This window comes from Dama dama, chromosome 27, assembly GCF_033118175.1.
Source record: "Dama dama isolate Ldn47 chromosome 27, ASM3311817v1, whole genome shotgun sequence".
Lineage (NCBI taxonomy): Eukaryota > Metazoa > Chordata > Mammalia > Artiodactyla > Cervidae > Dama > Dama dama.
In genome coordinates, this window is record NC_083707.1 from 38,415,407 (window position 1) to 38,428,859 (window position 13,453).

At 41.2% G+C, this 13,453-nt stretch overlaps 1 protein-coding gene across 2 annotated transcripts in view; it reads right to left on the reverse strand.

Moving 5' to 3' along the window:
* Positions 1-13,453, reverse strand: part of DLGAP1 (DLG associated protein 1) — a 754,315-nt gene that overhangs the window by 140,216 nt on the left and 600,646 nt on the right. For both annotated transcript variants that reach the window (XM_061130894.1, XM_061130895.1), the window contains one exon: positions 5,459-5,636. In XM_061130894.1, the coding sequence (XP_060986877.1) occupies positions 5,459-5,636 (178 nt within the window). The remainder of the gene's footprint in view (positions 1-5,458; positions 5,637-13,453) is intronic.

Below are 13,453 nucleotides of genomic sequence, written 5' to 3' on the forward strand. Positions count from 1 at the left end.
TTGCATTTAGAGTTTTAGCTGCATCCCTCCTTTTTTCAGGTGTTTCTGGGCTTCTCTCCTTGTCTCTTAGCCTCCGTGTGTGCTAGAGACTGAGAAAACGGATGTCGTTCTCACCTCTGAGCCTTTCTGTGTGCGCTGGTTTGCCCCATCCCTTCTGGAAGCTTTTTAGGGTTTTTTTTTTTTTTTTTTTGGTCCTGAGTGATCTAATGTTTCTCCATGGCATTCCCTGTAGGGATCTTTCTCCATTCATTATACTAGGTACTGGGTGGGCCCTCTCAACCTGAAGAGTCATATCTTTCAATTCTGGGACCATTTCTGGGACCATCATTTCATTAGTAATTGCCTTCCTTCTGTTTCACTGCTCAGATTTTAAATTCATTTGGATTTATTTTTTATCTGGTTTAATGCCATGAGTGGGACTATAGAGAAGGCTGAATGCTGAAGAATTGATGCTTTCAAACAGTGATGTTTGATAAGATTCTTGAGAGTCCCTTGGACAGTAAGGAGATCAAACCAGTCAATCCTAAAGGAAATCAACCCTGAATATTCATTGGAAGGACTGGTGCTGAAGCTGAAGCTCCAATCCTTTGGCGACCTGATGCAAAGAGCTGACTCATTGGAAAAGAACCTGGTGCTGGGAATGATTGAAGGCAGGAGGAGAAGGGAATGACAGAGGATGAGGTGGTTGGATGGCATTACTGACTCAATGGACATGAGTCTGAGCAAACTCCAGGAGATACTGAAGGACAGGGAAGCTTGGCATGCTGCAGTTCATGGGGTTGCAAAAAATTGGACATGACTTAGCAATTGAACAACAGCAATGCTGTTTCTACTATATCATGGGCAATTCACTTGAATTCTCTGAGCCTCACTTTTCTCATCTGTAAAATGGGTATAGTAATACCTACCTCACAGGATGCTTTTTTTTTTTTTTTTTTTAGATTTTTGGCGCCGGCCGAGGCGAGGCGCCGTGCGGAACCGCGGCCCCGGGGGCGCACCCGGCGGGGGTGACCGGCGCGCCCGCCGCCGCGGGCAGCGAGGGGCGGCGGGGCGGCGGGGGTGTGGCGCGGCGCGACAGGGATGCTTTTAAGGAGAAAAATAAAATATACAAGTGAAACTTACTAGGCACATAGTAGGCATTCCACAAGTACTAGATATTATTTTATGAGAGAGTGTGGTGGGAAGAATGAGAAAAATTACTCTAATTCTCTGAAGTTCATAAATTAAAAAATGATCTTTCTTATGCGTGTGTGCATGTCTGTAGTCTGCCAGGCTCCTCTGTCATGGGATTTTCCAGGCAAGAATACTGGAGTGGGTTGCCATTTCCTTCTCCAGGGGATCTTCCAGACCCACGGATCGAACCCATGTCTCCTGCATTGGCAGGCATATTCTTTATGACTGAGCTACCTAGGAAGCCAATCTTTCTTACAGTTGATATGAAATTAATGAGATAATATGCAAAGCTTATAGCATATGTCAGGTAAATGATATATAGTAACTATTCCATTTGTTCTCATTTCCATTATTACTACTGCTATTATTGGCAATATTATTGCCACTAATAACCCAATTCCAGCAGATATTGAAGAAAGTTATGAGTTAGGAGTCAGGACACCTAGGTGTTCCAGGTTCTGTCACTGACTAGCTGTGTGCTCATAGATGCTTAATTCATCTCCGTTTACATTTCTGGTACATATACAAGGAAGGGATGGTTTAGGTCAAAAGTCACCACTAACCTGCTGGTACTACCATCAAGTACAATAACTGCCCTATTACATTTACATTTTTAAAATGGTGTACAAACCCAAACATCACTGGACAAAATATATCTGTGGGCTTCTAGTTTATCATTCTAGGTGAAGATGTTTGATTTGGACTTGAAATAAATTGAGAAGTAAATTAAGCTAATTTGGAAATGAGAGTTATTATGCCAAATATTTTTAAAAATGTGACTTTCTCAAATTCTTCTCAAGTCTTACTTTAAAAGCCCCCATTTTTTAGATATGTATATAGGGAAAAAAAAGTAGAAAGGGAATAAACATATAAAAAGATATTTGGTTTTCCTCATAATCCAAGCGCAATCTGTTTTTATGGATATTTTATTTCTATAAGGTATGAATGGCAGAAACAATTTAGTTATTCTATACCAATTTCTTAACTTACAGCATTTTACTTTGATCTTTATAGGAGCCTTTGATGAATAATATATCAGGTTTTAAGAAGGAATAGGATATAATGCACTTAAATTCTATACTATTAGAGCTGCTACTGAAGATCTGTAAGAGAGATATCTCCAACATCACAACAACCAACTACTTTTTTAAAAGCCTAGAATATATATAATAGGATTACTTAGAAGAAGAAATCATTCTCTTTGAATAATGACAATGCTGGGACGGTGACAGAAAATTTGAAATCATCCTTCCTGATACTCTGTTCCTTGAAAAATGAATATGATACTAGAAAAATGGTGTGTCATTAGGAATCCATTTAGGATGGCTCTGCTTCCTGTATTTTACTTAAGGTGAAATGATCACAGCACTGAATCGCAGACTTGACCCCCCCAGATCAGGGCCCACATGTGCCTCTTCAGTGATTTGTCGACATTGTACTAAATTGTCACCAGAAAGTGACACTGTCTCAAGGAAGGTCAGATCTATGGCGCAGAGACTAAAAGCAGGCAGCTGCATAAGTGTGTGTCCTGATAGAGAAGCTCTCCTGTTTTAACTATGTGAAATTATGAAAGCAGTGGGTGTGTATAAACATTTTCAGCAAAATATTCTAAACCCATGGATGTATTCTTCAGGTGTGACACCTGAGATTTATAGACTATTTTACAATTCTGGAAGGCTATGTGACCACGAGCCTGTCCAGAATAAAGATAAGTTTGAAGAAGTTTTAAAAATTATATTGTTTATATTGAAAAAAAGTAAGAACAAAGCAAAGTTCAAATTTCACCAAATGAGACACCAAATATTCACCTAAGAGTTGGGATAGTGAGCTTCTCTGGACAGCAGTAGCTGGCACAAATAGATACGTGTACTCTTGGAGATTTCTTTAAGGAAATGTACAGTGGGCAAACACTGGAATCCAATATGCCAACTTTTCCTGACTTCCACCCTACCCCGATATTGGAGCCTTGCTGTGGTCCCTGTCTTTGCTTTTCAAGGGTACCTTTTAGCAGGAAGCTCTATTTTGATGGTGGGGACAAAACGGGAGGAGTGGTCCTATTTCACGGCCTTCCTCTGATAGATCAGAGATGCTTCAGGGCTTAGCCTACTATTCAACACCACCACCTTTACCATCTTCACCACTACCAGCATCATTAGCATCATCTTTACCACCACCATCATGACCAGCACCCTCATCACACTCCTCACCACCATTACCGGCACCATCTCCATCAACACTATTGCCACTATCAGCAGCAGCAGCAGCAGCACGACGACCACCACCAGTAATATTAATTCTCACCTTGAGGATCACAAAGTCTTTCAAACTAGCCTCTCTGCCTCTTCAGGCTCTTTCTCATTCTCTCCAATTTTCCTACAATTAATTTTTTTGAGGGGAGGCTGGATTAACTATCCTTCATCAAAGTTCTGATCATCTGTTTTACCTGCATAAAAGCTGAAGTTTTAATTAATCTTCAATCAGTCCCTCTCCTAATGAATAAGATCCAGTCCCCTGGGCCATGCATGGAAGGCCGTGCATGAAAGATGCCTCCAAGACAAAATTCAGAACAGATTGCCCATTGCTGCGGCTACAAGTATTCTGAATTCCAACCACACACTATTGCTTGCATGTGCTTTGGGGCTTCCAATGTGGTGCTAGCGGTAACTGTTTTAGGCCAGCATTTTTCAAAGTTCAGATATATACTATTTTAATAAATACTTCTTTATTAATACATTACTTATTAGAATCACCTGGAATATCTGTTAAAATGTACATTCCTAGACCCCATGCCTAGAAGCTCTCTCTTTAGAATCCTGGGCACTGAATACTTTTTTTTTTTTTAATTCTCTTGGGGATCTCATTGACAATTTCATGACCACAAAGTCCCATTTAACTTTTGGTTACTTACATATCTTACAGAGTGTTTATAAGGATTAATATTATGAACACATAAAGCAGTTGGCACAGTGCCTGACCCAGTAAAGTTGGCTCTTATGGTTAATTCTTGTCCTACCTACCTCAGTGTTTTTCTGGTGTTCAAGTAAATAATGTTTGTTATTTATTTTTTGGTATAACCTCCATTAAACTGTAAATTTAGGGGGAGCAGGAATGAGGCATTATTCACCACTGAATAACTTGCAAAATCTAGCCCAGTGTTTTGCTCAATAATATTAGCTGAGTTAACAGTATAGTGCTTTTTAAAATAATTAATTAATTTTTGTCTGCTCTGGGTCTTCTTTGCTGTGCATGGGTTTTCTCTAGCTTTGGCAGGTGGGGGCTACTCTCTAGTTGCAGAGCTTGGGCTTCTCACTGTGGGGGCTCCTCCTGCTATGGAGCACAGACTCTGGGTACTTGAGTTTCCGTAGTTGTGGCTCTCAGGCCCAGCAGTCTGGGCGCATGGGCTTAGTTGCCCTTAAACCAGGGATCAAACCCGTGTCCCCTGCATTGGCAGGTGGATTCTTAACCCTGGACCACCAAGGAAGTCCCAAGTATGGTGCTTATTTTTAAAAACTGATAAAAATTAAAATTCAGAACTCCTAAACATTTCAGAAAAAAATACCCTTTTTTTGTCCTTCCAGAAGAAGCATCTCTTGCTCCTCTGGTGGCCCCTGAAAGCTGCAGTGTCCACCCTCTAGGAGTCCTAGGTTTGGCCCTCCCTTGCGCTGAGGCAGCCTAACCCCTTCTCATATTCTCTGAGACCATCAGTGGAAGGCACTAAGAAGCTTTAGCTGAGTATTTCAGATGCAGTATTAAGTCAACTTTACTGAGTCTCCATCCCTAATTCTGGGTACCAGTTCTTAGAAGTAGATTTGTGTCTTAACAACCAAGACACAATATTCACCTAGGACCCAGCTGGAATAAACAGATCTCATTTCCCAGCCTTTGTCCCTGTTTTGATGACTTGCTTAATACTTTTAGGATTAGACACTGCCTGGGTTTTGCCAATGATGTCCACCCTGTCCTTCTATCCTTCAAATGTCTTTGCAGCTGAAGCCTCATCCATCAACTTCTTAATGACAAATGTGCTGGTGCAGGCTGACTGCTGAAGAGTTTCCTCAAGGACTCCCCCCACGTGCTTTATACCCCGTCTGCCCCAAGGTCCCTTCTGCTGCTGGTAGAGCTGTTGGTCCCCAGAGCCGGCTGTGGCCAATCACAGGCAGCATTTAGACTGAGGCCTCTGCCTGACCACCAGCATCACTCGGAGGATGTCAACCTCCTCGCGTCACACCCCCTGGGTTTCCCCAACTCCCCCGTGCAGTTCACTGCGCATGGCCGCGGGGCTCACCTGGCTGATGGTGCTCATGGCGCGCATGTAGCTCTCGTTCCTGGAGCGGAACTTCGGGGACGTGAGCAGCCCCGCAGGGTCAAGGCTGTCGAGGCTTCGGTTGATGGAGACCTCACTGACCGCCCTCAGGTAACTGTGACTCCGGATCTGGAGTTTGGGGGAGTGCTCATTGGAAATCCTGGAGGAGAACAATGGAGAGTGCGCATCGAGTCCTGTTCCACCGTGCAGGCGGGAATAAGACAGGGCAAGTCCCGACTGCCATGGCCACCCTACACACTAGCGCGAGCAACACAGATGCCCTCCCGTGGTCTACACTCCCCCGTGGGGTCTGGAAAGAAAGCTTTTGGTGGGAAATCATTGAGAGCAATTATAATTCCTTCAGCCCATGCAATAATGTCCTCAATCGCATTTTCCTAGATATCCTAGAGGGCATCTTGTAGCTGCCATGCCTGCCCTAGAATTCTTCCTGGTTGTAATTTGTGAGCTTTCCCTTTGTACTCATTTCTTTTCTATGCCATCTTCTATTTTACTTTTTATTGTGGTAAAAGTCACATAATATATAAAATGCACTATTCAACTGTATTTAACTGTTGAGTTCCATGGCACTAAGTATATTCACATTGTTGTGCAACTCTCACCATCATCCATCTCCCGAATGTTTCACCTTCCTAAACTGAAACTCTGTCCCCAGTAAACACTAACTCCCCATCCCCTGATCCCCCCTCCCCTCCACACCCAAAGCCCCTGGCATCTACCAATCTACTTTCTGACTCTATGAATTTGACTATTCTAGGTATCTCACATAGGTGGAATCAAACAGTATTTGTACCTACTGTATATTGGAATGCACTTTTAAGGTTAGTTTAATATATGTCCTACAAACAAGACTGTCTTTTTGGATTTTCTGTTAATGGCAGATGGGTGTCTGTCTGTAACTCTACCAATCTCTCTCTCTCTTGATTCATCTTTCTACCATCTGTTTAATCTTTTCTCATTTAGTTGAGATTTAACAGTGAACAAAACTTATATTTTAGATGTTAACATGTGCACATCTCTAAATCTTGATATCCAAAGACAAATCTTACATACATTATACTCGTAAGACTATTTCCCAAGATGCATTTTAAAATTATAAAAGCAGAAACTGTACTTTGCAAAAAGCCAAGCTATCCAGAAGTGCACAGAGCAGAAAGTGGGTCTCTCTGTCCCCTTGTTCCTGCTCCAGAATTCCACTCCCCTGAAAGAGCTGCCCATAGCAACTTGCTGTATAGCCTTCCTTGCCTTTTCTGTACACATAAAAACAATTGTTTTAGTAATTAAAAATTTTTTATTGAAATATAGTTGATTTACAATGTTGTGTTAGTTTCAAGTGTATAGCAAAGTGGTTTAATTATATATTCTTTTTCTTTAGACACTATTACAAGATATTGAACATAGTTCCTTATGCTATACAATAGGACCTTGGTTTATTTTTTTTAATCTATTTTATATACAGCAGTATATTTTAATCCTAAACTCCTAATTTATCCCTCCTCCCCCCTTTCCCCTATGGTAACCATAAGTTTGTTTTCTGTGTCTGTGTTTTTTAAGTAATTTTTGAAGTTTGTTTTTGTGTGGGATTCAGGGTGATTTTGTTTCTTTCATTATTAAATTAAAAAAATTTGCTATAATATTGTTTGCGATTTAAAAAGTTGATAAGGAAAAAGATGTAGGCCCAATAAGCTTCTATTATTTATAATTTTTCTGGAGATTGTAGCCAATGAAATTAGAAACAAAAAAAGAAGTAGAGAATATAAATATTATGAAGAAAGAGAGAAACTTTGAGTATTTACAGATTATACAATTAATTAGCTAGAAGATAAAATCAACTGAAAACTTTTAGAACTAATAAGACTGATTCCCCAAATTGTTACATACAGGGTAAAAATAGAGAAATCAATAGTTTTTCTATTTACTGCCACAACCAAATAGAAATTCTAATTTAAAAATCCATTCAAAATGATAAACATAATAAGTAGAAGCTATGAAAAAGAGGTGCACCAAAAATTTTTGAAAAAGTAATAAAACTTTATGCAAGGCAATAAGCAAGTCGTAAATAAAAACAATTTTCCCGGATGTGAAACTCAATATTGTAAAAAATTTTAAACTTCCTAAATTAATCTATAAATTTAATACTTGTTGTTCAATAGCTAAGTGGTGTCCAACTCTTTGTCACCCCATGAACTGCAGCATGCCAGGCTCCTCTGTCCTCTACTGTCTCCTCTGTCCTCAGTATCTTGAGGAGTTTGCTCAGACTCATGTCCATTCCTGACCCAGGGATCCAACCCAGGTCTCCTCCATTGCAGGCAGATTCTTGACCATCTGAGCACCAGGGAAGCCCTTGGTAAATTTAATACTAAAAGCTGAGGATTTGATTAATGGCCACTTTTTGCAACTACATTGAAGTGAAGTGAAGTTGCTCAGTTGTGTCCGACTCTTTGCAATCCCATGGACTGTAGCCTACCGGGCTCCTCCGTCTATGGGATTTTCCAGGCAAGAATACTGGAGTGGGTTGCCATTTCCTTTTCCAGGAGATCTTCCCGACCCAGGGATCGAACCCAAGTCTCCCGCATTGTAGGCAGACGCTTTACCGTCTGAATCACCAGGGAAGACTACACTGAAGGAGGGGCCAAATTAGAATAGATCTGGAATTTAGCATCAAAAGGAAACCTCTTGTGTATTTTACTAATACAAAAGAGAAACTGTTCTAGCAATGTTCCCTATGGATCCTAAAAGTAGCTGCCAAACATAAAAATACCTCTGCCAGATCAGGCAAGTATTTTGCATGCATTATGTGCCATTATGGAGAGTCACCATGGACCACTTTATAAATGCTTGTGCCAAAAATCCCTGTCAGAAAACAAATACACTGACGAGTAAATTTTCCCATTGAGATCTCTTCTAGGGAAAGAGAGCCTTCGCTAGAAGCATTTACAGCCTAAAGTTCACGTCCACTAGAACTTGAGAGAAGACAAATGTGTTTCTTTGTCTATTTTGTAGCATGACCCAGAGCAATGGTATTGCCAATATAAATGATGCTGCGCTTCCAAACAGTTATCAGGGCAGCAATGGGGGCAGCTGTTTCATAAATGGTCTACATTCAAAAGAAAAAGTGAAAAGCTCAGTGTTTTGAAAAATGAGTGTGTGTCTGCTGGCTGAGATGGAGAAACTCTGGCCACTCGTTATGAAATAAAGCATAATTCCAAACTGGAAAATCATTCAGAAGAGATCGAATAGTTCTACTTTGGTGAGTCATTCCTCACCACCTCACATGTTGTTTCATGTGATGAAACAACACATACTTTAATGATACACGAAATATAAGGAAATGAGCTTTTTGATCTTGTCCACTTAGACAGCAGAGCCCACAGCTTTCATTATAAAGGGTACAGTATGTACGTGTGCTCCTGATGATGAAACACTCATGAAAGAAACACCAAAAAGAATGAGTTGATTACCAACTCTAGAGGAAGTTGCTAAGAAGAAAAGGAATGTGCATATTCAGAAACATTAGCTCTTATGTTAATGATCGATGTTAACCTATTCAAATGACAGCCATCATATTTCACTTTCTCCCTAAATTGCTTATGCTAAGTTAACCTTTCATGGCTTATCCCAATGGAATTGAGATTTTGGCCTGGTTGAGCCCCATTCATTATCATGTCCTTTAACTGCACCCAAAGATGGGATGCCCTTAGATGGCAGTGAGACAGCTAGACAAACAAGTTTGGCCAGTGAATCAGTAAGGTTTCCATTGCAAAAAGAAAAAAAGCAATAATACTTGGAAAACAACATTTAATACATTTTATTTTTTGAATATAGTTTTATTAATTTTAATTGTGTTTATTTTAAAAGATATTTTAATTTTATTGGAGTATAGTTAATTTACCATAATGGGAAAGAATATGAAAAAGAATGCATGTGTGTGTATATATATATATATATGAATCACTTTGCTGCACAGCAGAAATTAACACAATATTGTAAATCAACTACACTGCATATTCTGTGATAACCTATATTAAGTAAGTTGATTTACAATGTTGTGTTAATTTCTGCTGTACAGTAAAATGATTCATACACACACACACATGCACACACATATATATATAATCCATTTTTTTCATATTCTTTTCCATTATGGTTTATCACAGGATATTGAATATAGTTCCCTGTACTATACAGTAGGACCTTGTGGTTTATGCATTCTCTATACAATAGTTTACCTCTGTTAATTTCAAACTCCCAATCCATCCCTCCCCCTGCCCCCCTTTAACTTTGGCAACCACAAGTCTGTTCTCTCTGTCTGAGAACACAAATTTTAAATCAGGGTTCCCAAAGAGAAAATGATTAATCCTGTAATATATCACTGAAATTATAACCCCACAAGATGAATAAGCTCCAGGGATCTAATGTACGGCACAGTGCATGTGTCCTATCACTCAGTCATGTCCGACTCTTTGCGACCCCGTGGACTGTAGCCCTCCAGGCTCCTCTGTCCATGGGATTCTCCAGGCAAGAACACTGGAGTGGGTTGCTATACTCTCCTCCAGGGGCTCTTCCCAACCCAGGGATCGAACCCAGGTCTCCTGCATTGCAGGCAGATTCTTTACCACTGAGTCACCAATAACTACATGATAACAAATAAAATGGAAAACTTACTCAAGGGGCTCAGAGCAAGCCCCATGAAAAAGAATAAACCTGAAGAGAGATTATGCAGGCTGAGAAATTAAAAGAAAACAATAAGGAAGAACAAACAGACCTTCAAAGATGGTGGGACACCATCAAACACACCAACATACATGTAATTGGAGTTCCAGAAGGAGGGGTAGAAAATACATTTGAAGAATTAGTGGCCAAAAACATCCCATATCTGATGAAAACTCATATATCTAAGAAGCTTAAAAAAACTCAAAATACTATAAACTCAGTGAGATCCACACCTCATCCTTGTAGAAGTGTCAAAAGGCAAAGACAATGAGAAAATCTTGAAAGCAGAAAGAAATGACTCATCACTTACTACAGGGAATCATCAATAAGGTTAAAAGCTGACTTCTCATCATAAATCAAGGGTGCTAGAGGGCACTGAGATGAAATATTCCAAGTACTGAATGAAAAAGATTGTCAACAAAGAAGTCTATATACAGAAAAACTGTTTTTCAAAAAAGAAGTTAAGACATTCCCAGAAATAGACTGAGAGATTCATTGCCAGCCACCTAGAGTCTTTTTTCAAACTTCTTTTTGCAACACCATATTGTTCCTTAAACGCTTCATTTTCCTTCTGTTTCTTAGAACTTTAACTTCATAAAGGGATCCATTTCACCAACTGATTAGCCCCATCAGAACAGCACAGCTTAGACACAGGAGCAACTTCTACATTTTAAGATTCAGACTGAAGAAACAAACTCCCCTAGGCCCCTTGTTATGTTCTTTGTTGCTCTTCCTCCATAAATGCATGACGTGGGGAATGAATGTCAGCACTATTTCTGGGAGACATGACACTGCCAAGTGTTGTAGACCTTGCTATCTCTTAGAAGTCCAGGGTGGGGTAAATGGAAGATGAGGAAATCATCTTGGGGATTTTTCTTTGCTCCATTAGCTTCACTCTGTAGAGAAAAAAACTGATATGGGTGGGGATTTGTTGACTGTTCTACTGGGAAGATTATCAAAGAGCCACAGGCTGAGTATCTGCAAAGCCATATGCTAGAAGCTGGGATAATGCATTTTAGTTATAAAGTGGATCTTGTCCAAAATAAAGGTGCAGTTCTTCTGACAATAATTCATCAACCCTAGCAACTTTCAACATAAAATGCAGTTCTTACAGGGTGCCAAATATGTTTATCCATTATATTTAGGCTCTTCTGACACTTGGAAGGACTTCCCAGGTGGTGCTAGTGGTAAAGAACTCACCTGAGAAGAACTCAATGCAGGAGATGCAAGAGACTCGGGTTTGATCCCTGGGTCAGGAAGAGCCCCTGGAGAAGGGCACAGAAATTCCTGGAACCGTGCAATCCCCTGGAGGAGGGCACAGAATTCCAAGAAAGATACTTGGAATTCAAACATTCTTTCCTATAGATTCTCTAGACTGTGCAACATTAGATTTAAAACAATACAAATCAGATGCCAACTATTCATAATGCTTGTGCTAGATGCTGCAGAGAACATGTGATTCCTGCTTTTGATAACATCAGTCTCCAGACAGAGACAAATATGCCGAACGAACTTGAAGATAATCTGTGTTGTGCTTATAACAGGGCTTCCCAGTTGGCGTTAGTGGTAAAGAACCCACCTGCCAATGCAGGAGACATATGAGATGCGGGTTTGACCCCTGGGTTGGGAAGATCCCTTGGAGGAAGGCATGGCAACGCCAGTATTCTTGCCTGGAGAATGCCATGAACAGAGGAGCCTGGCAGGCTACAGCCCATGGGGCCACAGAGCTGGATACGACTGAAGCAACTTAGTACACACACACGTGCTTATAATAAGTGTTCAAGAAAGAAGCAAGAAGAAGGTAGCAAAGAAGAGACTCATTTGGAGTAGAGGTATTAGGAAAAGCTTTGGAGAGAGGACAGCTTGGAGTCCTCTCAGACCCTGATAGACTGTCACCAGGTAAGAGTGAGCCAGACAGAAGTCATTCCAGACCCAGGGAGCAAAAACTTGGAGGCTCAGGGCAGAGGACAGTGCCCAGGAAGCTGATATGTACAGAGCTGGGCCTGCTTTCATCAGAGGCTTATTGCAGTTGTAACTGCCTGCTGGCCAGTCTCCCCCATAAAACTGTGGGTTCTGGAAGGTAGCGACCACATCTGGGGTCATGGGATTATATGGAGTCATCACTGTGTTCCCAAAGCTTAGCAAAGTGGCTGGCATACACTGTTGTTGTTGTTCAGTTGCTAAGTCATGTCCACCTCTTTGCAACCCCATGGACTGTAGCACACCAGGCTTCCCTGTCCTTCACTATCTCCTGGAATTTGCTCAGATTCATGTCCATTGAGTCAGTGATGCCATCTAACTATCTCATCCTCTGTCATCCCCTTCTCCTCCTGCCCTCAATCTTTCCCAGCAACAGGGTCTTTTCCAATGAGTCGGCTCTTTGCATCATATTATTAGATCTCCTTAAAAATTTGTTGAATAAGTGTGTGGGAGGGAAATGTGGAGAGTCTGAAGTCCATCAAGGCATTGTGACAAGAAGCCCAGTAAGACCCTGATGAGGACCTGAAGAGAATCAAGGCACCATGGAAGGTGAAGACTTGAGGGGACAGACTTGAGAGGACAGACCTCAAGACTTGAGGTCCCTTTGGAGATCTATTCCTCAGTGAAGGAAAGTGTTAGTCACTCAGTCATGTCCTACTCTTTGCGACCCCATGGACTGTAGCCTGCCAGGCTCCTCAGTCCATGGAATTATCCAGGCCAGAATACTGGAATGGGTTGCCATTTCCTTCTCCAGGGGATCTTCCCCACTCAGGGATCAAACCCAGGTCTCCTGCATTGCAGGCAGATTCTTTACCGTCTGAGCCACCAGGGAAGCCCTAAGCAGGATGGTAACGCCACTCATCATGTTATATAGACTATAGTCAGACCCAAGGGAATTGATCTCTCTCTCTCTCTCTCTCTCTCTCTCTCTCTCTCTGGGAGCAGCAAGGAAAGAACCTTTCTTAATATTCAGATGTGCCCAGCAGAGTTTTGTTGATGGCTGACCGAGGATACAGTGCTTCATACAAAAAGAATTGCTTCCAAGACCTGCATGCAGGAATTTGGGAGCTCTGGTATGCTTTCAGCATCCGAGGAGGTCTGTGTGAGTACACAGCACGTGTCCATGAAGGCAGATCCCGCCTAGAACTGAACAGCAGGTGCAGCACTGAGCTCTTTTGCTTTCTTCGGCTCCGGGTGGCCAGTTTTATAAAAACAAGTCTTATGTATCACCTCAAAATGATCCCTACAATTCTCTTCCCTTTAGCT